The sequence below is a fragment of the Saccoglossus kowalevskii genome, chromosome 1, assembly GCF_978046115.1.
Source record: "Saccoglossus kowalevskii chromosome 1, keSacKowa6.1, whole genome shotgun sequence".
Classification (NCBI taxonomy): Eukaryota; Metazoa; Hemichordata; class Enteropneusta; family Harrimaniidae; genus Saccoglossus; species Saccoglossus kowalevskii.
In genome coordinates this window covers 42,304,457-42,331,980 of record NC_140641.1, presented here as the reverse complement: position 1 = coordinate 42,331,980, position 27,524 = coordinate 42,304,457, and the positions used below count along the sequence as shown (strand labels likewise).

The 27,524-nt window shown below is 35.8% G+C and overlaps 2 protein-coding genes across 2 annotated transcripts in view; one reads left to right on the top strand and one right to left on the bottom strand.

Annotated features, from left to right (window-relative positions):
* Positions 1-730: 730 nt before the first annotated feature.
* On the bottom strand, positions 731-2,505 carry LOC102808700 (N-acetylglucosamine transporter UNC93A-like; the record flags this gene model as incomplete). Its single annotated transcript, XM_006824646.2, has 3 exons — positions 731-966; positions 1,266-1,533; positions 1,654-2,505. Coding segments are annotated over 3 exons (1,356 nt in total), but the record flags the coding sequence as incomplete, so codon positions are not given.
* Positions 2,506-15,479: 12,974 nt separating this feature from the next.
* Positions 15,480-27,524, top strand: part of LOC100373642 (DNA-dependent ATPase/E3 ubiquitin-protein ligase HLTF-like) — a 31,723-nt gene continuing 19,678 nt past the window's right edge. Inside the window, exons 1-11 of the mRNA XM_085497953.1 lie at positions 15,480-15,536; positions 18,115-18,435; positions 19,410-19,576; positions 20,110-20,335; positions 21,765-21,839; positions 22,376-22,663; positions 23,008-23,145; positions 24,067-24,197; positions 24,694-24,773; positions 25,367-25,849; positions 26,613-26,797. Of these exons, the coding sequence (XP_085354079.1) occupies positions 18,148-18,435; positions 19,410-19,576; positions 20,110-20,335; positions 21,765-21,839; positions 22,376-22,663; positions 23,008-23,145; positions 24,067-24,197; positions 24,694-24,773; positions 25,367-25,849; positions 26,613-26,797 (2,061 nt within the window). The 5' untranslated portion in view covers positions 15,480-15,536; positions 18,115-18,147. The remainder of the gene's footprint in view (positions 15,537-18,114; positions 18,436-19,409; positions 19,577-20,109; positions 20,336-21,764; positions 21,840-22,375; positions 22,664-23,007; positions 23,146-24,066; positions 24,198-24,693; positions 24,774-25,366; positions 25,850-26,612; positions 26,798-27,524) is intronic.

The window sequence follows — 27,524 nt, the reverse complement described above, 5'->3', positions numbered from 1 at the left end:
TTTATTATTTGAATACTTAGCTTTAAACCTATAACGTGTGGGAGGGTCACAATTTGTCATGCATTGTTCATGAAAAGTTTAGTTTTTTATGTAAATGTTTGTGAAGTTTGAATATTTTCCATGCATTTGTTTGTTTTTAAATCACTGAACCTTCATGTATATTTTCTATCCAATTCCTTATGGTATTGTACTCAGTTGATTTCTTGATTCATACGCCGACCATTAATCATCATCTGTGTTGGAGCTAGTGGGGGAAGTCGTCACCTGCGCATGCGTCAGATGGCCATGGCGTGTCATTGTTTACAAACAAGCGTCTACCCATGAGCCTTTGCGTTTTTAGCGCGTGTTGTTATTGTCGCTTGGGACTCTATTCCCGTGCGTGCGCAGGTGACGACCCTCTCGTCACTTAAAAGTGATTTGTCATTTTTATTATACTAATTTTGGTTGGACTTAATAAGTCAACAGTCAAATTCTGACATTCTCATATGTAGAGAACTGTTTATGTATCTGACAGATATTTGATGAGCATGTAGCTCTAAAGAGGATTGTCATATTGTGCACGGTATTTCACCAACACTATGCAAGTCATGTTTTAGCATGTCATAAAAAAATGTCAGCAATATCCAACAAACCCGGAAAGAGCATATTGTGCCGATTGTTTGTTTGTGAGTGTGTCCAAAGCAGCCATTGAAGTATTCATAGCAACGTGATTCAACAGCCTATAAGTTGATCACTGCTGCTTGCAGCTATATTTCCTAATGTTGTTACTGTTTTTCCATATGTTGTATTCCACGACAAAATAACAAATTACAGCTAGTATTAGCATTCCTATAAGGATCAGCAGGTTGATATAGACGCATATAAATATGCTATATGCAAAGGAAACTGCAAATCCTATAGATTCCCATAGTTTACAGTTAGAGTAACTTGCTTCCTGATTATCAGGGAATAACACACCATATATAGCTGCAAGGATAGAAAAGAAACCACTATGATATTTTGATTGATGATCAGTGTGTGAGTTGGTTATAGTTGTGCTAACATGGATATCCCATAATATTATATTCTAACTTACTGATGATAAATAGCAATGACCACAGTATAATAATTGTTTGTTGCCACAATCAGTTGTTTTCAAATCTGGTGACGGATGTGACGTCAGAGAAATGCATACTCAGAAAATTGTTTGAATGTCATGATTCACCTTATATATTCTGTAACTAAGTAACTATAAATATTACAATTACGAATTCATTTTAACTCACTATACATCTGTGTCTGCCATATAGCATCAGCCAGTCCCCACCCAGCAGCAATAATAAAGTAGACTGGCATCTGCTCTGCACGTGGCTCCCAAAGCAACAAGGATATAGAGAGTGATACTAACATTGCTCCACCTATGGCAACCAAGGTCACGCGGCCTATGTATGTCGCCACACGTCCAGCGATGACACAGAAAACAGTGTTACTAACACCGTAACATATCATAACATAACCAACCATATTGACTCCAATGACGCATGATACATAAGACTGTAAAAAATAATAATGTAACATTTTTTGTGTTGAGAAGCTAAACAGCTGGACCAATTCGCATGTGTTAACAATGTACACAATAATAATGTAGTATTGTAAGTATTAGACTTCACTCACTTTCACAAAGACTCCTGTAATAACGGCCATTTCTATACCACTACACACCGACATTGGAATGACGAACCATATTCTATCATCTTTCAAAAGTTTGATAGTGGCCAATAATAGATCACATGACTGTTTCTGTTCCTTTGGTTCTTGTCCTACTTTCAGTTTGTCGAGAAATATAACTGTAATAATAATAGCTATAACACCACATGCCACATACAGAGTTAGTAAAATAGTTGTTAAATTCTGTGGAGGTAAGTCACAAAATGTTGTCTGGTTACCTTCAGTTTCCTGGCAGTCATTAGCCCCACACGTATATGTTACATCGTTAAACGAAGTAGTGTTACGATCATCAGAAAGTCCAAGAACTACTGAAGAAAGTATATTTCCAAATATTTGGCTACTCTTTAAAGTCATCGAAAATATGCCAACATTGCGATTTACTGTATTTTGCCAGTCTTCATCATTGATATTGGCGTACTGGATACTGATGGTGGTGATATACATAGCCTGGCACGTCCACAGAGGAGCAGCTGCAATTCCAAGGAAAGCTGAAGCTGTCATAAGAATGTACCACATAGGGTAGTAGTTGGCAGCAGTGTAAATTACATAGAATACCATACTGATCACTAATGTCCATTTTGTACCAAATGTATTGATTGCAATGGAAGGTAGTAATACAGCAGATACAATCATAAAGGCATACATACAGGCTAAAGACGCAAATCCTAAACCATCGTCACAGTTTATACTGCTTTGTAGATTGACTAGACCGTTGAACGCTGTAAACAAGAATGTAAAAACTGTACACAGTACAAGCATATTTTTTACAATTTTCGTTTTTTCTTTCTTTTTCTCTTTATCTGTCTGCATTTCCTCTGTGCAAATTTGCCTACCAACATAAACAGACTGATTCTTAATGTCCAACATTTCTGTTTTTTCATCGATAATTTCCTCTTCATTTCCATCTTCTCGAGACGGTTTGTAGATGATTCCCGTATTTAAATGTTCGTTCTTCAAATCCATCGTAAATTTAGTATCTGATAAAAAATATAACGAATATATAATTCATTAACGTTAAAGTTAATTGAGATTTGATCAGTTATTTAAAATTAAATAAGTAGTTCTCCAGAAATTCTCAATAAGGGAATGACCATTTATTATTTCTAATGGGGGTCTGGCAATTCTCAGTGCTTTTTCAAAAAAATCAATGGGTGTCCCCTTTAGAAAAAAATGAAAATTTGTAACCCCCTCTCTCTATATATATATTCATGTGTTTTTATTGAACTTTTACATGTATATATGACGAAACAAAAATACTTCAGTCTGTCTACTTTGTGGATATACACTTTATCTTTATCAGATAAAATGTTTTACTATAAACAGTAGAGATAAAACTGTCGCCTCGAAAAAGCATTTTGATAAATAAACACTACTACAAGCAATCTGCAATTTCTGTGAAGTAAAAATACACAAATTGACATATAATATTTTGAAATTTATATTAACAGTTCTACACATTTGCCTGAAGAAAGACTTATTTAGCTGGTTACTAGTGAATGTGTTATATCTGTCATCATTTAGGCTCATGCGAGGTCCTGGACGTAACTTGACTCAGTGATTTGGAACTAAATACGATATAACCATCGCCATCCGGACTACTATTTCTGGCAGTTTGGTATTTGCAGTTATTAATATAGTGAACGATTAATCGAAAGATATGACGTGTTCAGTACTTAGTGTGATTGGCTATTGCAAGTTGAATGTGTGAAGGTTACGCCTTATGTCTTTAAACTTTTTTGTAAGTCTCTGACGAGGCAGTTTGCCTTGAGGCGCTCTCGATGTGGCTAAAGACTAGCTATTGAAACGTATTTCGTTGTGTGCGTCTATTTGACTGTAAAGCTTAAGTGACTTTCCCGGTCCGGTACCTCAAGCCAACGTAATAGACACACGACGAAAAATTCCCCATGACACCTGTTTTACAATAATGGATACTTTTAAATTTTAAATCTTTCTATATGTATATTTTTATTTATTATATTATAAATATATTCAGTTTATTTACTTTGTGTTCAATAAAAAGGCGTAAAGTAAGTAAAATTTCTAAGAGAAAAATATTCGGCCCCCCTTCAGCCTTGATAAAAGGTCACTGCCCCCCCCCCGTGGCTTTGGGAAATATGCTGCCCCCCCCCCCGTCAGGAACAATAGATGGTCATTCCCTAAGTATGTATAATGAATTCTACCATAGACCTTTTTAAGGTCTATGATTCTACCAAAGAATGCAAAATATAGATATATAAACATCCCAGTCTAGGTATGCCCATATAACTCTATACAAAGTTGTAACTTATAGAAATGGGAAGGCGTTGTACAGTTAATACACACACCCCTTTCTGTAACCTTAATTTGTGAAAACTTATATTAATGTAAGTTATGAAAATAGTAGACGGGCGTCACTATGTATGTATATATATCAACAAAAACGAATATTTCTCCATATATACCACAAGCAGTTTTTCGAGCTATCATTTCTATGCTTAAATCTATTTATTTTTATTTGTTTCATTCTGTTTATTTTATGTGAACATTGAACCCAATTCCAGATATGTAGGCGGCTACTGACATAGAGCTACCGACTATCCTGACAAAGATACGTAATCGATAATATGACAGGATATGACAAAGTCGTTCGTGAGCTGTGTTTTGTTATCGTCCCTAACAACCGTATTACTATATGTAACACCCAATACATAATACTGCACTTGGAGTTACTATTTTTAGTTCCACTTACCTCAGTACAACGTTTTCCACACACGCCACGTCTCTACATCGCAAATACACATTCTGAATATGATGCCAAGAGACCTTCAGCAGCATGACCTTAAATGTTCGCTTTAAATATAACCCTAGGTCAGGCCGGTGAATGTTATCATATAACTCGTGGACACATACTCATAAAAAGTTCAGATCGCCTTATTTAATAATTATATATTTTGTCCGAGTGTTTTTTTGGATATCAATTTAGTATTTCTCTTTAAAAAAAACGAAACCAACTGAAATAAATCCAATTTCTTCAAACAATCCATCACATAATAAGAGGTAAATGAATAGAAGTTTAGATTTAATATTTGAACAAGTAAATGATAGGAAATAATAAACAATAAAGAATTAAAGAAATAACACAATTAAAGCAGTAATGGTGTCAAGTTCAATATCACGGATGTCAATGACGTAGCCAAATTTCACGGATATTGTTCACCATAGTTCAACTATAGTCTATTTTAGTCGCTTCTACAGACTTTAAATAGTCCTATTTTTTCTAGTTATATCGAGAACCAGAGACGTTTGCTCATTTCATTTGTCCGCCAATTAATTTGCGATCGTAGTAGCAGTTTGTCTTATCATGTTGTTTCTCATCACTTTTCATACATGTCTTATGCCGTTTGTAGTCAGTTACACAACTTGGTTATGAAATCCGATCCGGTATAGTTACATGATCTTCTACAGGGTAAGAAAGAAAAGTCTAATCGAGAGGCATCTGTCATGAATTTGGTTTTGCGTATCTGTTGACCGACTTAATTAGTTGATTATTAGCTGAATTGCTGTGTTATGTCTGTCATCGTTTAGGCCTATTTGAAGTTTTGGACGGAACTTGGCTCAGTGATTTGGAACTAATTACGAGATATCCGTCGCGATTCTGACAGTTGGTATCCATAGTTATTAATGTAGTGAACGATTAATCAAAAGATACGACGTATTCAGTACTTAGTGTGATTGGCTTTATGAGAAGGTTACGCCCTAGAGTCTTTTTACTGCTTTGTAATTGGTTAGAGTTTTGAAAATGAATAAAGAGAGTTTGAGTTGGTCTTGGGGAGCAGAGCACGATAGACGCAGTCTGAGAGTCGTGGGCAGTCCTGGAGAGACTTGGGGCGAGTGTTGACGCAGTCGAAGAGAGTCTTGGGTCAGCCTTGTGATAGTCTTGGGGACTTTTCCCCAGGGCGCTGTGTCTTATAGAGTGCTCGATTGACCGACTAAGACGAGAGCTGAAACGTATTTCGTTGTGTGTGCCTTATTTGACTGTAAAGTATAAGTGACTTTCCCGATCCCGTACCTCAAGGGGACGCGATAGAGAGACGAGACGAGTTTCCCCCCTGACACGTGTAGAGAACCCGAGAGTAGAAAGAATTGATATAGTTTGGTTTTTCCTGTGTTGAGTGATATCGTGCACCGCGGTGCACCATGGTCACTGGCGATACATTCAAATACCAGTCAAATTGGTCATCGTTGCTAAATTCAGATATATTGACTAATCAGTTGTTATATTTTTTCTATTTGAAAACGTGTGGAGCGAACTAGAACATGCCTCGAAATATTTTTCTTAACACAGGAACAGGAAACAATTCATAACCATTACCAATTGCAACCGAGTACACTTCGTCTCACAAATGCTAAATTTAACTGTTCATCTGTGACCATTACCATTTGCCTGTAACGAGATGGTATATGCGAAGTTTGGTAACACTGAACACCAGACAATCTGTCTAGAGACTCGTCGATTACAAGCAGTGGGTATGCATCTTTTATTCACTCAGTCAACACAAAATCTCGTCTTATTTCTTGGCCACCGAAATTATCAGACGAACTGAATCCAGAATCCAGCTTTTGGCATCTCTGTCACTAGTTTCTCATCTTTGCCTCACCTACATATTGGTAACCACTACATGCATTAATTAATAACAAATCTGTCACCAGTAGGTATTCATCAGGTTGTATCTTTGCCACAGTAACAATTCACAACTTTTGGATGTTTATCATACCATAATGATGAGAGTGGCATTTTAGTCTCATGCTTCATAACAACTACTCACCATGACTGAATTGTCACCATTCCTTGTAAATATTTAAACGCTGCCCCTGCAGCCGCAACAAGGCATCACTTCTCGACCAAAACTAAAGTGTCTCTTTTCCAGATGTAGCATGCTTCCCATGGCACCAGTGCATCCATCCATCCATGCATGCATCAATGCATATATTTGCCACAATCACTTCTGACTATATCATGCACCTTCCAATGTGTTTTTACCAAACTCCGTTAAAGTGCTTCAATTTATTTAACACAGTTCATGACATTTGTAACCACTAGCCATGTAATGAACATAGTGGTACTGCGATAGCGTGTTAACCCGTTACATAGTGGTACTGTGATAGCGTGTTAACCCATTACATAGTGGTACTGTGATAGCGTGTTAACCCGTTACATAGTGGTACTATGATAGCCTGTTAACCCATTACATAGTGGTACTGTGATAGCGTGTTAACCCGTTACATAGTGGTACTGTGATAGCGTGTTAACCCATTACATATTAGTACTGTGATAGCGTGTTAACCCGTTACATAGTGGTACTGTGATAGCGTGTTAACCCATTACATAGTAGTACTGTGATAGCGTGTTAACCCGTTACATAGTAGTACTGTGATAGCGTGTTCACCCATTACATAGTGGTACTGTGATATTGTGTTAACCCATTACATATTAGTACTGTGATAGCGTGTTAACCCATTACAATAGTAGTACTGTGATAGAGTGTTAACCCGTTACATAGTGGTACTGTGATAGCGTGTTAACCCATTACATAGTAGTACTATGATAGCGTGTTAACCCGTTACATAGTAGTACTGTGATAGCGTGTTAACCCGTTACATAGTAGTACTGTGATAGCGTGTTAACCCGTTTCATAGTGGTACTGTGATAGCGTGTTAACCCATTACAATAGTAGTACTGTGATAGAGTGTTAACCCGTTACATAGTGGTACTGTGATAGCGTGTAAACCCATTACATAGTGGTACTGTGATAGCGTGTTAACCCGTTACATAGTGGTACTGTGATAGCGTGTTAACCCATTACATAGTGGTACTGTGATAGCGTGTTAACCCGTTACATAGTGATACTGTGATAGCGTGTTAACCCGTTACATAGTGATACTGTAATAGTGTGTTAACCCGTTACATAGTGGTACTGTGATAGCCTGTTAACCCATTACATAGTGGTACTGTGATAGCGTGTTAACCCATTACATAGTGGTACTGAGATAGCGTGTTAACCCGTTACATAGTTGGACTGTGATAGCGTGTTCACCCGTTACATAGTTGTACTGTGGTAGCGTGTTAACCAGTTACATAGTGGTACTGTGATAGCGTGTTAACCCATTACATAGTGGTACTGTGATAGCGTGTTAACCCATTACATAGTGGTACTGTGATAGCGTGTTAACCCATTACATAGTGGTACTGTGTTAGCGTGTTAACCCGTTACATAGTTGTACTGTGATAGCGTGTTAACCCGTTACATAGTGGTACTGTGATAGCGTGTTAACCCATTACATATTAGTACTGTGATAGTGTGTTAACCCATTACATAGTGGTACTGTGATATTGTGTTAACCCATTACATAGTGGTACTGTGATATTGTGTTAACCTGTTACATAGTTGTACTGTGATAGCGTGTTTGCCCATTACATAGTGGTACTGTGATAGCGTGTTAACCCATTACATAGTGTTACTATGATAGCGTGTTAACCCATTAAATAGTGGCACTGTGATAGCGTGTTAACCCATTACATAGTGGTACTATGATAGCCTGTTAACCCATTACATAGTGGTACTGTGATAGCGTGTTAACCCATTACACATTAGTACTGTGATAGCGTGTTAACCCGTTACATAGTGGTACTGTGATAGCGTGTTAACCCATTACATAGTAGTACTGTGATAGCGTGTTAACCCGTTACATAGTAGTACTGTGATAGCGTGTTAACCCATTACATAGTAGTACTGTGATAGCGTGTTAACCCGTTTCATAGTGGTACTGTGATAGCGTGTTAACCCATTACATAGTAGTACTGTGATAGCGTGTTAACCCGTTACATAGTGGTACTGTGATAGCGTGTTAACCCATTACATAGTGGTACTGTGATAGCGTGTTAACCCGTTACATAGTGGTACTGTGATAGCGTGTTAACCCATTACATAGTGGTACTGTGATTGCGTGTTAACCCGTTACATAGTGATACTGTGATAGCGTGTTAACCCGTTACATAGTGATACTGTGATAGCGTGTTAACCCGTTACATAGTGGTACTGTGATAGCCTGTTAACCCATTACATAGTGGTACTGTGATAGCGTGTTAACTCATTACATAGTGGTACTGTGATAGCGTGTTAACCCGTTACATAGTTGTACTGTGATAGCGTGTTAACCCGTTACATAGTTGTACTGTGATAGCGTGTTAACCCGTTACATAGTTGTACTGTGGTAGCGTGTTAACCAGTTACATAGTGGTACTGTGATAGCGTGTTAACCCATTACATAGTGGTACTGTGATAGCGTGTTAACCCATTACATAGTTGTACTGTGATAGCGTGTTAACCCGTTACATAGTGGTACTGTGATAGCGTGTTAACCCATTATATAGTGTTACTGTGGTAGCGTGTCAACCCATTACATAGTGGTACTGTGATAGCGTGTTAACCCATTACATAGTGGTACTGTGATAGCGTGTTAACCCATTACATAGTGGTACTGTGATAGCGTGTTAACCCATTACATAGTGGTACTGTGATAGCGTTTTAACCCGTTACATAGTGGTACTGTGATAGCGTGTTAACCCGTTACATAGTGGTACTGTGATAGCGTGTTAATCCATTACATATTCGTACTGTGATAGAGTGTCAACCCGTTACATAGTGGTACTGTGATTGCGTGTTAACCCATTACATAGTGGTACTGTGATAGCGTGTTAACCCATTACATAGTCTTACTATGATAGCGTGTTAACCCATTACATAGTGTTACTGCGATATTGTGTTAACCCATTACATAGTGGTACTGTGATATTGTGTTAACCTGTTACATAGTTGTACTGTGATAGCGTGTTTGCCCATTACATAGTGGTACTGTGATAGCGTGTTAACCCATTACATAGTGTTACTATGATAGCGTGTTAACCCATTACATAGTGTTACTGCGTTAGTGTGTTAGCCCGTTACATAGTGTTACTGCGATAGCGTGTTAGCCCATTACGTAGTTGTACTGTGGTAGCATGTTAACACGTTACATAGTGGTACTGTGATAGTGTGTTAGCCTGTTTAATACATAGTGGTACTGTGATAGCGTGTTAACACGTTACATAGTGGTACTGTGATAGCGTGTTAACCCGTTACATAGTGGTACTGTGATAGCGTGTTAACCCATTACATATTCGTACTGTGATAGAGTGTTAGCCCGTTACATAGTAGTACTGTGATAGCGTGTCAACCCATTACATAGTGGTACTGTGGTAGCGTGTTAACCCATTACATAGTGGTACTGTGGTAGCTTGTCAACCAGTTACATAGTTGTACTGTGATAGCGTGTTTGCCCATTACATAGTGGTACTGTGATAGTGTGTCAACCCATTACATAGTGGTACTGTGATAGCGTGTTAACCTGTTACATAGTGGTACTGTGATAGCGTGTTTGCCCATTACATAGTGGTACTGTGATAGCGTGTTAACCTGTTACATAGTTGTACTGTGATAGCGTGTTTGCCCATTACATAGTGGTACTGTGATAGCGTGTTAACCTGTTACATAGTTGTACTGTGATAGCGTGTTTGCCCATTACATATTCGTACTGTGATAGAGTGTTAGCCCGTTACATAGTAGTACTGTGATAGCGTGTTAACACGTTACTTAGTGATACTGCGATAGCGTGTTAGCCCGTTACATAGTGTTACTGCGATAGCGTGTTAGCCCGTTACATAGTTGTACTGTGGTAGCACGTTAACACGTTACATAGTGGTACTGTGATAGTGTGTTAGCCTGTTTAATACATAGTGGTACTGTGATAGAGTGTTAACCCATTATATAGTGTTACTGTGGTAGCGTGTCAACCCATTACATAGTGGTACTGTGATAGCGTGTTAACCCGTTACATAGTGGTACTGTGATAGCGTGTTAGCCCATTACATAGTGTTACTGCGATAGCGTGTTAGCCCGTTACATAGTTGTACTGTGGTAGCATGTTAACACGTTACATAGTGGTACTGTGATGTGTGTTAGCCTGTTTAATACATAGTGTTACTGTGATAGAGTGTTAACCCATTATATAGTGTTACTGTGGTAGCGTGTCAACCCATTACATAGTGGTACTGTGATAGCGTGTTAACCCGTTACATAGTGGTACTGTGATAGCGTGTTAACCCGTTACATAGTAGTACTGTGATAGCGTGTCAACCCATTACATAGTGGTACTGTGGTAGCGTGTTAACCCATTACATAGTGGTACTGTGGTAGCTTGTCAACCAGTTACATAGTTGTACTGTGATAGCGTGTTTGCCCATTACATAGTGGTACTGTGATAGTGTGTCAACCCATTACATAGTGGTACTGTGATAGCGTGTTAACCTGTTACATAGTGGTACTGTGATAGCGTGTTTGCCCATTACATAGTGGTACTGTGATAGCGTGTTAACCTCTTACATAGTGGTACTGTGATAGCGTGTTTGCTCATTACATAGTGGTACTGGGGTAGCGTGTTAACCCATTACATAGTGGTACTGTGGTAGCTTGTCAACCAGTTACATAGTTGTACTGTGATAGCGTGTTTGCCCATTACATAGTGGTACTGTGATAGTGTGTCAACCCATTACATAGTGGTACTGTGATAGCGTGTTAACCTGTTACATAGTGGTACTGTGATAGCGTGTTTGCCCATTACATAGTGGTACTGTGATAGCGTGTTAACCTGTTACATAGGTGTACTGTGATAGCGTGTTTGCCCATTACATAGTGGTACTGTGATAGTGTGTCAACCCATTACATAGTGGTACTGTGATAGCGTGTTAACCCATTACATAGTGGTACTGTGATAGCGTGTTAACCTGTTACATAGTTGTACTGTGATAGCGTGTTTGCCCATTACATAGTGGTACTGTGATAGTGTGTCAACCCATTTCATAGTGGTACTGTGATAGCGTGTTAACCCATTACATAGTGGTACTGTGATAGCGTGTTAACCTGTTACATAGTTGTACTGTGATAGCGTGTTTGCCCATTACATAGTGGTACTGTGATAGCGTGTTAACCCATTACATAGTGGTACTGTGGTAGCGTTTTAACCCGTTACATAGTGGTACTGTGATAGCGTGTTAACCCGTTACATAGTGGTACTGTGATAGCGTGTTAACCCATTACATATTCGTACTGTGATAGAGTGTCAACCCGTTACATAGTGGTACTGTGATTGCGTGTTAACCCGTTACATAGTGGTACTGTGATAGCGTGTTAACCAGTTACATAGTAGTACTGTGATAGCGTGTCAACCCATTACATAGTGGTACTGTGATATTGTGTTAACCCATTACATAGTTGTACTGTGATATTGTGTTAACCCATTACATAGTGGTACTGTGGTAGCTTGTCAACCAGTCAGTGTCACCCTATCCATTTATTTATTGTGGCATCTTCTTGCTGGTCTGTTTCCCGGAAACATGCCCCATCCTTGCCGTCGCCTCGATACCACAGGTTAATTCATTTCCTGACATCATACTTCCTACACTCACAAACACCATGCATGCGATGCTTTGATTGCCAGTAGTAATTAGCTAACATTCATTGCATTCACCGTAATGAGCTCCAAGTGTATTGTACAACGATATTCGTTTTGGAGTACTCTAGCAACTTTTCGGTTTGTTAAATAATATAATATAATATCCCCTACTCTGACCTACTTGAACAACCAATATACGTCCATATTAGTGAAATAAGTATTCTGTCAACTCGCAGACCACTTCTTTCACTGGCCAGAGGTGCAGTATAGACGCACATGCTGAGTGCGTTTTTTGTTATAGTTGGCGCCCTGTAGACACGTCTAATACAGTCAACCCAGCTCATCTGTACTTCATGATCCAGTCACTCGACTCCAAATTTCGAGAACAATTTAGAAAATGAGACATCTGAGACTGAATAACTGACTGAAGAACTTGGGCTTTGATGATGAAATCCTCCGTATTTCGAAACACGCAATTGGTTGAAAGCAATGAAGGAAAGCTAATCAAAAATGTTAAGTTCATATAAGGCATCGGAACAACCCAATAAACGAAGGCACCTTAGGGAAGTAGGGAAAACCCACGACAATCGCAAGACAACTTTATAAGAACACTGCGCCAAAATCAGGGTATCCAAGATTTTGTCAACATAAAATACAACAAAAACGAAGTAAACAAACTGTTGGGGATTTTGAATCACTTATCTTATCTCCAGCGAACAAAGCACTTCCAAACTAAATAGAAAATATAAATTCAAAACAAGACGTAAAGTATGGTTTGATGAAGACTGCTGGTCATTCCGTAGAGAGTTTAAAAGCTTATCGAACTTAGTCAGAAAATACCAAAATGACTCTTTTATACGTGGCAGATCCTTGAAAAATGCGAAAACTTAAAAAAAAAATACTAGTAAGCAAAAGTAAAAACAGTACAAACAACGGGTTAAACGAAAAATCAAAAGGGGACCGTCGACCTCCTGGAAAATTCTACACTGATTAAAATACGACACTTCTAAGAATCTATCAAGTGATCAGAAACTTCAAAAAGCTACTTCACCCACATAAATCTGATAACAAAATAAATGAGCACCGCAGTTAGCTGTCTTCGACGACGATATTATGATGCTTTCTGAAAAGAAAGAAGACTTGCAGATGTGTCTTGATAAACTATCAGAATACACCAATAACTGGCAGTTGACTGTAAACACTGAAAAAACCCAATGGGAAGTCCAAAGAAACAATGATTAACTTAAATGGCATGTTCTCATTTAAAAAAAGTTTAAGTTGTAAACAAATGGTAAAAATAACTACATTTTTATCACTATTTGATAAACTGATCCCACCAATATTTATATTAGTTTATGGGGAGATGAAAAAAATATATAAATCTGCTATCGATGTACACCTAAGCTACTGGCGGTGTTTACTTGGCGTCTCAAAAAATACTCCCAAAATGGGCATTTACGGAGAAATCGACAGATACCTATTAGATATATTCATCAAGAGACAAATGATCAAATATCGCATAATGAATACAAATAATACTATTTTTGAAGAAGCTGCAGATTTAAACAAGAAAACTAACAGTAAATAGTACAAGTATGGGCGTACATCCATATGGAAACCCAATTTGCTGATATCAACTAATCAGGATTTATTAACAAAAACTCAGTCAAAAATATTGGACAAACAAATTAAAACACCTTTTGAATTATTTTTGAAAAAATGGTATCCATGATGACAATTAGAATAATGCCAGAGAAAAAAATAAAGAAACTGAGAACATACAGAAGTTTCAAAAGAATATTTAGACATGAAAAATACTTGATATCGAGGACATCAAAATGAGAGAACAATTGAATGAAAGCAGATTCGGCAATCACTGTCTAAAAAACCGAAATGGACAGACATACACAACCTAACTCCAATTGACAAAAAAAATGGGCGACTTATGTACTGCTATGGAAATTGAAGACGAGACACAACAGCAAAGAAATTAAACTATTTGAAAACGCAGCAAAAGTAATTAAAAGTTTCACTGTTTTGGCGAAACTCAACAAATTTTCCGTAATCATGGGTTCAAATATAACATTTCTTAATATCATGTTATCAAAGAACATAGACAAATATTTATGTATAAGTCAGCAACTTCCATACCGAGCACAATAAGCATAGTCTGTATAAAATGAAAAGAAAAATTGAAAATAATCTAAATAACCCTCGTTGTTATGTCCAAATTTCCATTATGCCATTTTCTCCTGAAATAATTGACCTTTAACCTCAACTTCTTACTTTTGTAGCTTTATAGTTCCTAGTCGTGTTGTATTTTGTAAGCCTTAGTTTTATTTTTAAAACCATCATGATACTGCTGTACCTTTCTGCGTCAGTGTTGTGTCAATAAAATATATATATACAATGTAGTCGGCAAGAAAAGTCTTTAGGACCACCTAGGTCATTTAATAAAATCAGTGTAACCCATGGCAACGAGGGTTCAGTTATACATAGGAATTTCGTCACCAGTGACTAGCCAAGTCAGCACACATTCTGGAACAAAGAAATAAATGCAGATATTGCTAAAATTACTATTATGGAAAACTGAGGACATAGAATTTAAGAAAATGTTTGAAATGGAAAACTATTTAACGATGCTAACATATATTGATCTTCGCGGGTCGGTTCCGTTTAAATAACCACGTCGAAGTCGAAACACGGAGGCATACTAAACTGAAATTACCAACAAAAAAAGAATCTACAAGTACAATCTTTGCCGAATGAATTAGGGAGGCGAGTACCATTTTATCATAACATGTTCCTTTACAACATTCAGAGAGAATAAATATGAAGAAGCTGGCAAACAAATAAACAATTTCTCTGGTCGTCATTGAATCTTCACAGGTGAGATTGCTATTTGTGAACTTGAATTTTATTAATGATGATGTATTTTTTTCATGTGATTGTACTTTATCTTGTATTCAGTCTCTCTGTCCAATATTACCATATCAATTGTCCAATAAATAAATAAATAAATAAATAAATAAACAAACAAACAAATAAACAAACAAATAAATAAATAAATAAATAAATTAGCTAATCGTATTTATTTTATTCACACTTCTAAACCAGCTGACTGTGTCCTCGTATTATTTTTTCCACACACACCACCTGTCATTATGTCGACAGACCGTGTAGAGGACGCCAACCTATTGCCACCATTGAGGGCGGAGTGTTTGACCTCTAGCCCCTCACGTGATATTTAAAATTCGGCGGTAAGTGAGACAGGAAGTAATCAACTCCATCGTAGAGAGAAGGTGAGATGTATTTTTACTTATGGAAAAAAAATCAGTTGAATGTGGCCGTTATTTTGACTGAAAATAAATGTACTGATATAATTTGTGCTGAGAATTGTGTAATTTGTGTAATACGTGCATTATGTTGTTTGTAAACAACAACGATGATGACATACTGGCACTGCAGGCCGATGATCGGACTACATACATGGTATTTGGACATAGTCGAGTGTACATGGTGTCATGGAAATATGAAATTACTACACTCGCCTGCTATTAAATGTAACACTGCGCTTATCATGATTTCTAGCAGTTCTCGTGTCGGTCTTCAAATCTGAACATGCAAATCGGCGTCACGTGGTAAAAAGTGTTTTAGTTGTCAACCCACCACAGGGACTGTCGATTTAAGATCTAGCAGGTAAAATAAAACAATTGCTTATAGAGCCTAGATATTTATTTAGTGTTGATGTTTTGTTTGATAAAACATACCCCAAAATTACGCTATTAGGATTCATGCAAGGTAGACCTATTTCTGTTCTGTAGCTATTGTTTTTAGCCCTGGTGCATTTCCTGTTAGTAGGGGGGGGGGGGATTACATGTAGTATACTGTAAAGTGACTAATTTTCACTGGGTTTAAATTTCGCTGATTTACCATTTCAGGCATATTCAGTGGGTATAAATTCACGGTTTTATCATTTAGATAATGTGTTCTATGCTAAATTTTACATATTCACCGGGTTTTAATTTAGCGCATTTTCCAGTAAGCGAAATAAGCAAAATTAAAACCCAGTGAATAATTAACCCCTTTACAGTATCTAATTGTATTATCGAAGGTGCAATCCCAGTAAAGATAGTAGACTACATCAATTCAACTTGAAGAATACAGAGGAAATATCGTGGATGCCTACACTTCTCGGACTGCCAACTCAGTATCTTCAATTTCTTGGCTGGCAAGCGTCTTCTGGCTTTAAACAGTCTTCTGGTTGTACAGTTATTCAATATTTCTATATTTAACCCACATACAATGCAAACAACATGTGATACAAGAGTTGTGATGCTCGTTTTTGTCAGTGTGTTAGCAGTAGCTACTTTTGATTTACCATTTTGAAGGAATTTAAATGTATGCATGCTCCACTCAATTACTCATAAATCCTGTGATATGTAAATTACACTAATTTGTCACTGAAATGCTCATTATTTTAATAGTAAGAATCCTGCGAGTGGTACAAGTCTCTTGTTTGTTTCGCAGTAACCTGGTGTTCGCGATAAACCAACTTTTACAATGAGTGACTTTGGTAGTGAATAGGACTTTGTCGAAGCATAGACCCTCCAGTAGAGGGTCTATGGTCGAAGTAACTGGTCCATTCATCGGAGTTGAGAATTAATGTTTTGTGTGTCATGAACAACTGGTGTTAATCTGGGAATACCATCCGCAGGAGCTATTAATTTATTGCTCTGACAGGAGTTCCTACCCATGCTCTTTTATTACTCCCTAGTTTCTTACTTCGATCAAGGAACATTTGACCATTTATAGAATGGGCTTTGTATCATGCTTCTTGTTATACTGCTTAGTGACATACATGTACATATTAGGTGTTGCAGAAAGAGAGTTGAATATTGTTCATTGAAATTAATAATCCCCAGAACAAATTTCCAATATAGATACAAATTATAGTATGAAAACAATGTATAACTCATTCTCAGCAATAAAATAAATATACAGACTGTATGTATAGTGTATTGCAATACACTAGTTTGTTTGGTTTTACTGTAAAGTGTACCACTAAATAATTTTGAAGACGAAGAAAAGAAAATATGAATCCGATTGTTGGTAAAACAAAGACGCAAAACTCACTACATTGTATAAATTGTAAAAGCATGACAACTTGCACCATTATTATTATACTGTAAAGGGGGTAATTATTCACTGGGTTTTAATTTAGCTTATTTCGCTGACTAGAAAAATGCGCTAAATTAAAACACAGTGAATATGTAAAATTTAGCATAGAACACATTATCTTAATGACGAAACCGTGAATTTAAAACCCACTGAATATGCCTGAAATGGTAAATCAGTGAAATTTAAACCCAGTGAATATTAGTCATTTTACAGTACTTTAATGTTATGTGTATAGTTGATTGATAGCGCTTGTACGTTTGTCGTTTATGAGCTTGCACATAGTGCATGGCCAGAGATGCAGTAAGCCTGGCAGACTTTGACATAATCTTTTATGTGATGATAGTTTTTTTGCTCTATCACATGAAACACTTCCTCCCCAGAGTTAGGTATACTGCAACATGTCACACCCCAGCCACATGGAAAGTCAGTTACAGTATATAAACACCAGCACCTGCCCATAATATGCACACAGGGCACTATCCCACTCAGTGGCCTCCACACAGAGTTGTGATTCAATCAGATCATATGCATGGATTCATTGAATACCATGTACACATATATGCACATATTCTACACCTTTTAAAATGAGAAAAACAAATTTTAAAAATTTGTTTGTTATTTTGAGAAAGCTCTATTAGCCTAAACTTCAGTTCTACATTAAGTACTAACGGGTATTACTATGCCTTCAATTATTATCAGAATTTTAGGTGCTGATATTGGTCACAGAGAAAAATGCCTTGGGGCTGGAGGAGAAAAAGCTGGAACTGGGGAGGTGGTTATGGGTCTTCCAAGAGTAAGAAGAGTAAATCCAAGAAAAACAGAAGTTACTATTCCAGCAGAGCAGAAGAGAATTATTTGGCGAGTTTACAGTGGCCAAGTTTTCCTCTGTATGAAGATTCTGTAGCATCAATTGTTGATCTAACAACAAGCGATGATATTGGTGACGATGAGTTAGATCATCAGATATTGTTCGGTAGTGTCAGGGGTAATGTTGTTGGATTACAGTATTATTCAGGCATGGTAAGTAAAGGAACTGTTCATTTTTTTACTTAGTGTTATTTTGCATACCGGTATGTATTTCTTGTGAATTAAAGCATCTGAATTTGTCAATCTCCTGCCAGGTGATTGAATTGCCGGAAGAAAAAAAAAATTACATTATGTACATATATGGTTATGTTGTCTCGAATAAAGACGTGTTACGTAAAACAATGTTTGAATTGAAGAATAAGTACATCATATAATTAAATTGGTCTAAAAAGCATGATCTCACATCGCACATCATATTGTAGTTTTACCACCAGCGAGTGATCAAACTTCAGTCAGTTACAAATATTAACTGTAATTACAAATATGCATTCCAACAAGGCTGGACGTGAATACCAGTGTGGATAACAACTTGTTTATCTTCCGTCGCTTATCGAGAGAGAGTATCATAAGTCATGGGATGGTCAAATATACATGGCGTATCTTTGAATTGTCATCTCCATTTCACATTTCACTCATTGAGTAGGAATCAAAACAGTGCCCTCAAAAGGTTCTCCTCATACCATAGTGGATTAGTATCACTGTGTCAAGGGTCCACTCAACAGTAAAATAACCCACATATAGGGTACATAACTCTATACCAAGGATTTATAAATCTATGTACATGGCATTGATATTGAATATAACGTTTGATAGGAGATGCTATGTTTGTATTGTTAAACTATTTTGACCCTTCTACACGGTAATGTGCCTGACCAGCTTTTTAACTCTCAATGAATAGAGTATGGAAGTCAGTCATCAAGAACAAAGGGGTTCCTCAATCAAAGTGTTCTATTTTGTTGGCTGATGCTGTAAGGGAAAGTCAACAGCATAGCTTGCGTCGGTAATATGTGACAGGCATTTAAGGCTAAAGCTCACTCTGCATTTACAGGTACCGGTATCGATTCTTTAAATGTGACATTGGACTAAGATCTGCTTTATATTTCAAAACAATGAATATTTGTTGACAGGTTAGTGGCCATGAAATGGTATCATTAGTAAGAGAACCAGAAAATAGATATGATCACAATGCTATTAAAGTAATAGATGTAATGGGTCACCAAGTTGGACATATCAAAAGAGAATTAGCTGCACCACTGTCTAATATAGTTGACGGAAACATTGCCAGAATAGAGGGGTAAGTGTGTACTCATAAATTTGCATTGAACATGCAACTAATATCATGTAATGTCACAAACACTTTCTTACAGAAAAAGCAATATATTATTATTTCATGAAATGCAAGTTCATTTTTGTTGAGATCCTATCTAGTATGACTGACTGGCAGCCATTTTGTTTGACGAACCAATTTTGGACAATTGTGTTTACTAGGGTATATCTCAAATTTACGCTTTCAATTACATTCAAACTTGTTCATAGACAATTGTGTTCTAGCACATCATTTTTTTTTTTTGTGACACAATCCAATCTATGACAAATGCTGTTCAAACTTTATAGATACCTTATATTTCATGTGGCACATAAGCACATATATTTGTTAGATTCAACGTGGCTAAATGTTGGCTTTATTAATGTATTACAAACTTTGAAATGAATTGTTCACTAATGGTTTTTAAGCAGACGGTATAGTTTCATTGAAATTTAGTCTCAATGTGTTGGGAAATATGGGAGTGAAGAACGTCAATGATAATATTTCCTGTTGCATTTCAGAGTGGTACCATATGGTCAAAATAATACTTATAGTATGCCTATTGACATCTCCTTATGGGGTAGAGCTGAAAAAAGAGAAGAAGCTAGTCAGAAACTTAGACGATGTGGATATATGTTGAAGGATCCTGAATATGGTGGTAATAAATCATCAGGTAGTGGTAGTAGTACTAGTACATACAAACCAAAGGCTTCATATGGACCAGCTATTGCCTTGTCAACAGAGCAGGTATTTTATATACATGTAGTCAGACTTAATAACTGTTCTAATAAATGTCATGTGATGTCATTACAAATAAAGCAACATACATAATCAGTTTAATACTAATTATGTAAGGTAATTATGTAAACTTGCTATTGTAATTTTAGGACATTTATTTACCTGACCAATAATTGTTTTTTTGAATATAATCTGTATTTAGGATACTACATGTACATGTATCAGGCTGAACAAAAACAAGTCTAGGTTGAATTCTGGATTTTTAATTAATATCAACATTGACATGTATTTTATCTTATCACCACTTCAATCAAAGTTGTAGATTTTACAGTGGTGATGAAACCTTGAAGTACATGCTGCATCAGTTAAAATCATTAAACAATATTCTCATATAGGGTGTGGTACAACTATCAATAATATGTGACTTTGCCATGCATTTTTAAAATTGTTTAAGTTCTAACTACATTGTATTATCAAAATCAACATAGGAAACATTAAGATGTTCAAAGATCATTTGAATGCAGTGGCAACAAATCATAAAATGTCATATAAATTTAGATGTAAGTGAAAAACACAGGTACAAGGAAACAGCTGTTTATTGCAAACTTTTATATGGGGAATACTTCACATCAGATTTTGATTTATTGCAAACTTTTATATGGGGAATACTTCACATCAGATTTTGATTTATTGCAAACTTTTATATGGGGAATACTTCACATCAGATTTTGATTTATTGCAAACTTTTATATGGGGAATACTTCACATCAGATTTTGATTTATTGCAAACTTTTATATGGGGAATACTTCACATCAGATTTTGATTTATTGCAAACTTTTATATGGGGAATACTTCACATCAGATTTTGATTTATTGCAAACTTTTATATGGGGAATACTTCACATCAGATTTTGATTTATTGCAAACTTTTATATGGGGAATACTTCACATCAGATTTTGATTTATTGCAAACTTTTATATGGGGAATACTTCACATCAGATTTTGATTTATTGCAAACTTTTATATGGGGAATACTTCACATCAGATTTTGATTTATTGCAAACTTTTATATGGGGAATACTTCACATCAGATTTTGATTTATTAAGAAGACTAGTCAAATTGCTGTTTGCAGTTGTACTTGATAGTGTTCTAAAATGCTGGTAACTCAATCACAAATGGAATGTATGGAAATGTTTGGAAATATTTGACTTTTTTCAAACAACCTTGATATCTTGCCAATACTTTTGAATTTGGTATATGGCATATACTACTACAAACAAAATTTATTTGGGAACACAACTTTAAGTAGTACTCAAATGACATAAGTATAAGTAAATGTGTGGTCCATATGTAGATTATCCTTTGATAAGCTTGTGTTAGAGTTAATATAATGCTTAATTGGATAATCATTTTTTTCACTGATTATATTTTTTAGATGAAAAATGAATTAGATAAGTTATTTGATGACAACAAAGACTTTGATCAAACTATTACTGATCAACCCGCTGATGTAAGTAGAAACAAAGCCGCATCCCTCTGTTGCATTGTATCATTTTAATAGAAGCCACAGCTTCTAATACAGATTTTACAGTACTTGATATGGTCAAAATTAAAGATGGTTATGCATCAAATTACGATTGGTTTTATGCTTTGGACCACCAAATTAAATTGGTTTTGTATTTCTCAAAGTAATAACATTACAGGGACAATCTTGAAATCATTTGCATATTCATGAGTCCATGGTGTCAATGAGTGCCGGACATCAAAGAAAGCTACTTTGTGCTTGTTTTATCATGAATGATTCATGAGCACCATAACTTTCAGATTTGATTTTCGGCAAAGTTACATTGTAAGTTATGTACAGTGTTCAAATGTCACATCAGTGTTTTGTTGCAAAAAAATCTGTGATAGATTAAAATGATGTTACATGTATAATGTACTTTGTGACACTGTAAATATTGCCAATGTGCAATTCATGTAATCTACTATGTAATAGAGACGCTTTAAATCATGTGCATTTTATGACTCCTATATGTTTGTATGCAGGCTATAGCCACCACATTGTTTCCACACCAAAAACAAGCATTAGCATGGATGAAGGCTAGAGAAAATAATGAAGATCTTCCACCATTCTGGGAAGAAAAGAATGGCAACTTTATTAACAGTTTAATCAATTTTAAAACTTCAAAAAGACCATCATCTTTACATGGTGGTATTTTAGCTGATGATATGGGATTAGGAAAGACATTAGAGATGATTTCACTAATAATGAGTAATTTCTATGATGCTAAACCTTTGGCAGTACCTGTGGTTGGATTGGAAAAAGACTCCAAGGTAATGCAATATTTACATATTAAATTGTTCATCGTTATTTTCATCTCACATAGAAACGTCTACATGAATCAAAATCACCTGAAATACAACAATTATTTGTATTTTGTATACATGTATTTCTTATGAACTGATGGTCATTGTGTATGTAATTCAATGGTTAGGATACATAGCATGTCATATGTCATTACTCCATGTGAGTCTTTTTTAATGGTTTACTATAATATGAGATAAATTCATTGTAACTTGCCTAAAACCCTCCACATCATCAAAGTCACAGAATATTCAATGAGAGCTGTGTGATACGCTATGAGTATTATTTCATTTGTCAAATTTAATATTTCTAGAAAAAGAGGAATGGGAAGAAGAAAACTAAGAAAACAAGTTCATCATCTGACAATGTTGTAGTCACATTAGATTCTGGTGATGAGTCTGAGACTGTAGAATCTGGAAATGTGAAAGAAGAAGAGATCATAGAGGATGAGGTATTGTTTTGTTTCATTAGTCATTGCTCTGCTGTCTCATCATTATTCTTACAATTTTAGAAATAATTATTAATGTCAGGAACCATTAACATATTGGCTTGATTTCATGCATATTTACTATCACTATAAGATAAGAAGAATCTTTTCTACTCAATATAATAAGCTTTTTTTTACAAGGATGGATAATAAATCAGGTTTCACTATTCCCAGTAATAATATGAGGTTATAACAAGAAAACCGTAAAATATACATAGAGGTACATGTTACGATGATGTAGTATCGTATCGACTAACGTGTAGCAGAGTTTGATGCATGACTGTACTGATTGATGGCATCATACTTTGTGATATTCTTATCATAGCCTTATTATTATACATCTAGTATGTGCTTGTAATAATAATTTATTGATAGATTACAGCCCAAAATGACAATAACAAATATTTTGTGCTGTGTGAATGTTTGCGTGAGTGATGGGATTCAATTTCCATTGCATGCTATAGTGTTTCTGTATTCAATTTAAACAAAGGAAAGTATTCAGATGTGATGTCAATAACCTGGAACAATTTAATGTTGGTGATGTACTGTAAAATCTGTATTAGAAGCCTCATCCTTAATAGACCCATTCTTTTTGAACAATTGAGAAGCAAATATTCACTATTTCTGATATGTGTAGATGCTCTAATTGAAGCCACATCCCTTCTGTTGCATTGTACCATTGTAATAGAAGTTGCAGCTTCTGATACAGATTTTACAGTAATTTACACTTCATAAGGAATGTTTTAGAGTGTTACATAACGGCAAATTCTATAGTTTTCACTGCTAGATGTATAATAATGTGAGATATCAAGAAACCCAGCAGTGTATTTGTCATGCTCTGTGTGGATGCCCAAAGACATAAATTTTACTAATATTAATTTTCAGTCTGATATTAGTGGTGTGGATGAACCATTAGTTGCTATGACATCTAAAGAAGATCCTGCATATAGCCCACATTTGGTGAAGACTGCAGCAAAGACCTTATCACCAGTTGTCATAACAAGTAGACCAACCAGGTGAGTTGAATACTATAAGGTTATTACGAGGATACCTCAAAGTATGTACAAAGACAGTACAGTGGGAGTTATGATTGATGTGCAGTGGAGGTCAATGCAGCGACGTACTGTCTGAGTGCATACTTTGAGGTATCCTTGTAATAACCTTATTATTATACATCTTTTCCTTCCAATGATACATCATGGGAATGCCGAAATTCAAAAAGTTTAGAACAGAATCAGCGAACTTCTTTATGTGGAGTCCGGTCAAACCCTGGTGGCAGCCATGTTTGTTTTTATTATTAGAGGACGCTTACATGTGTAATCATTACATGTTTGGAATTTGCATTTTCTAGTATGGTAGGAGGAAAATACCTCGTAAAATACCTCAAAATTACAGCACGCTGTAACATATGGCATGTATGGATGTATAATAATAGTTTGTATTACTGAAAATATTCATTGAATTTGACAATCTTTACCATTAATACCTTATGCTAATATTCATTGATTGCAGGACAAAAAAGAAACCTGTCAGGTATACTTACAGCAGTGAAGATGAAGATGAAATTGTTGTTGAAAGTCCCAAAAAAAAAGGTTTGATCAGGTTTTTTTGTAAATTTCCAGATTTCTGTACAAAACTGTACAGTTTTAGCTCTGTGCAGAGTGGAAAGACAGATATAAAATCAAATTGGGTGAATATTTTGTTCATGTCATCGAGGTTCACAAATGACATGTACAGACTGTATAGTGTGTGTATGATGTTTTTCTGTACTGTTTATTTTTGACTGTTTAAAATCAAGTGAATATGTTTTCCATAGAATGTACTGTAAAATCTGTATTAGAAACAGTGGAGAGGGGATTCAATTTATATTAGAGTATCTTACATATATGAGAAATTGTGATTATTTGTGATCAATTGTACAAAAAGAATGGGTGTATTAGCGATGTGGTTTCTATTGTTCCTTATCAAACTGGTGCATCTAAAACCTAATGTCCATGCAACATAAAATCCGCTGAAATTAATGCTACTTTAGGGCTGTATCTAAATAATCATTATTTTATTATTACAATTGCCTTTGTCAGCTTTCTTAATTTAGCAGCATATTAATTTATAAAATAACATTATGCATATAGGGATTTGTATATTATAAATATATACCTTAGATTTATTGTTTTTATATTTATAGTAAGACTAAACCAGTCTAGGAATAATTCAAGAGGTAAAGGCAAAAGAAAGACTATTATGAATGATGAAGTCTGTGAAGATATGGAAATCACAAATAGTAACATATCAAAGAAATGTGTATCCCAGGGAAAAGGAACCAAGAAAGGAAAGGGAAAAGGAAAAGGAAAAAGTGTGAAAAAGAAAACTGATATTGCAGATGAAAAAACTGTTTGTATTATACCTTCTACAGTAACTGAGAGTTGCATACCTTCTACAGTCACTGAGAGTTGCATACCTTCTACAGTCACTGAGAGTTGCATACCTTCTACAGTAACTGAGAGTTGCATGCCTTCTACAGTAACTGAGAGTTGCATACCTTCTACAGTAACTGAGAGTTGCATACCTTCTACAGTAACTGAGAGTTGCATACCTTCTACAGTTAATAGTAGTGTATCACAGCTGAGTAATATAAGTACTGCTTTATCAAATACTTCCACTGCCACAGGTAATGAGATGAAAATTGTTCCCATTGTATTTGTCAATAACATTTCAGGAATGAATTACAGCTTACAATTCAAAATTTGACTATGAAATGTAATTATAATGTATTTATGTAAATTAATCATTAATATGCTAATTATGCAAATTATCACTATGTTTTATTGTAGATTAGGGTTAGTAAAGGGATAAAGTATGGTACACTTTATAATAATATAAGGTTATTACGAGAATACCTCAAAGTATGCACAAAGACACTACAGCTGGAGTATCGGCCGACGCGCAGCGAAGCTCGATGCGTGGCGTACTGTCTGAGTGCATACTTTGAGGTATTCTCATAATAACCTTATTATTATATATCTTTTCCTTCCAAGGATACACCATGGGAATGCCGAAATCCAAAAAGTTTAGAACAGAATCACCGAACTTTGTGTGGTGTCCGATCAAACTCTGATGGCAGCCATGTTTGTTTTCAATATTAGAGGACACTTGCATGCGTAATCATTCCATATTTTGAATTTGCATTTCCTTATATGGTAGGATAAAAATACCCCATAAAATATCGCTGTAACTTATGGCATTACGGTGACAGATGTATAATATATTTATATAATTTTACCATACCTACCCACTTAACTAACCCTAAGCTTCACAAAGATTTCTATGTTATGCTTTGTACATTCATTACTTTGTAAGATACACTTGCAATTGATAATTATCAATATTTCTACTATCATTTATAACTTATTACATCTTGTTCTTTTAAACAGCCTCAAAGCCAGGATGTTCAAATCAAGAATATTTTATTGTTGATGATGACGATGATGATGATTACCTTCCAGATCCACAGTTACTACATGCTGATCTGGCTGTGGATCTCACTGGGAAGGTTCCTGCAAAGGGACCAAGACCAACACTTATTGTATGTCCATTGTCTGTACTATCCAATTGGCTTGTAAGTACATATGTTTCTTTATTTTCCACTCAATGTTTTCATATTACAACTATGCTTGGTATGCATGATGCAATGTTACTGTGGAAAAGATTGGCAGCCATCTTGTTGGACAGAATGAAACACTTGTTTAACTCATAGTAAACACACTGGTTACATGAGCTGATTTCTGGGGCTCAATAACGTCACATGCATACAAGCAATAGTGTCACATATTATAGAGAAGAATGGCAAAAATATCTTTCAGTAATTTACTGTAGTGACTTATAATTGTAATCTCATCTTCACATATGTAGGAAAACCAACCAATATTATAACACCTCTAGTGTCAAAAACAATAGAATTTACCCTTACGTAAAAAACCATGTGTGCATTTCTTTATTATTTGGGGTAAACTACCAACATTGACACATTCAAAAATATTTGCATCATATTTGAAAACTTTGCTCTGTTTACATCAGATGTTTTATTGCATAAGTACTGAAGTTTACTTTGATGCACCCACGAAATTATAATTGCTATCTCCACTGACAATATGCAAATGCATAAAATAAAATAAAAAATCACATCTATTTTATTCTTTATGGACTAAATACGTCTTTTGCGGCCTGAGGTCATGCAGCAGAAGCGCCCAAGCTTGTGAGGACATGTAGGCCATGTGACCAGGGGCAATAAATGCTGTATCCATAAAGGTTTTATCATATACCTTATAGGTGTAATTACAATTTTA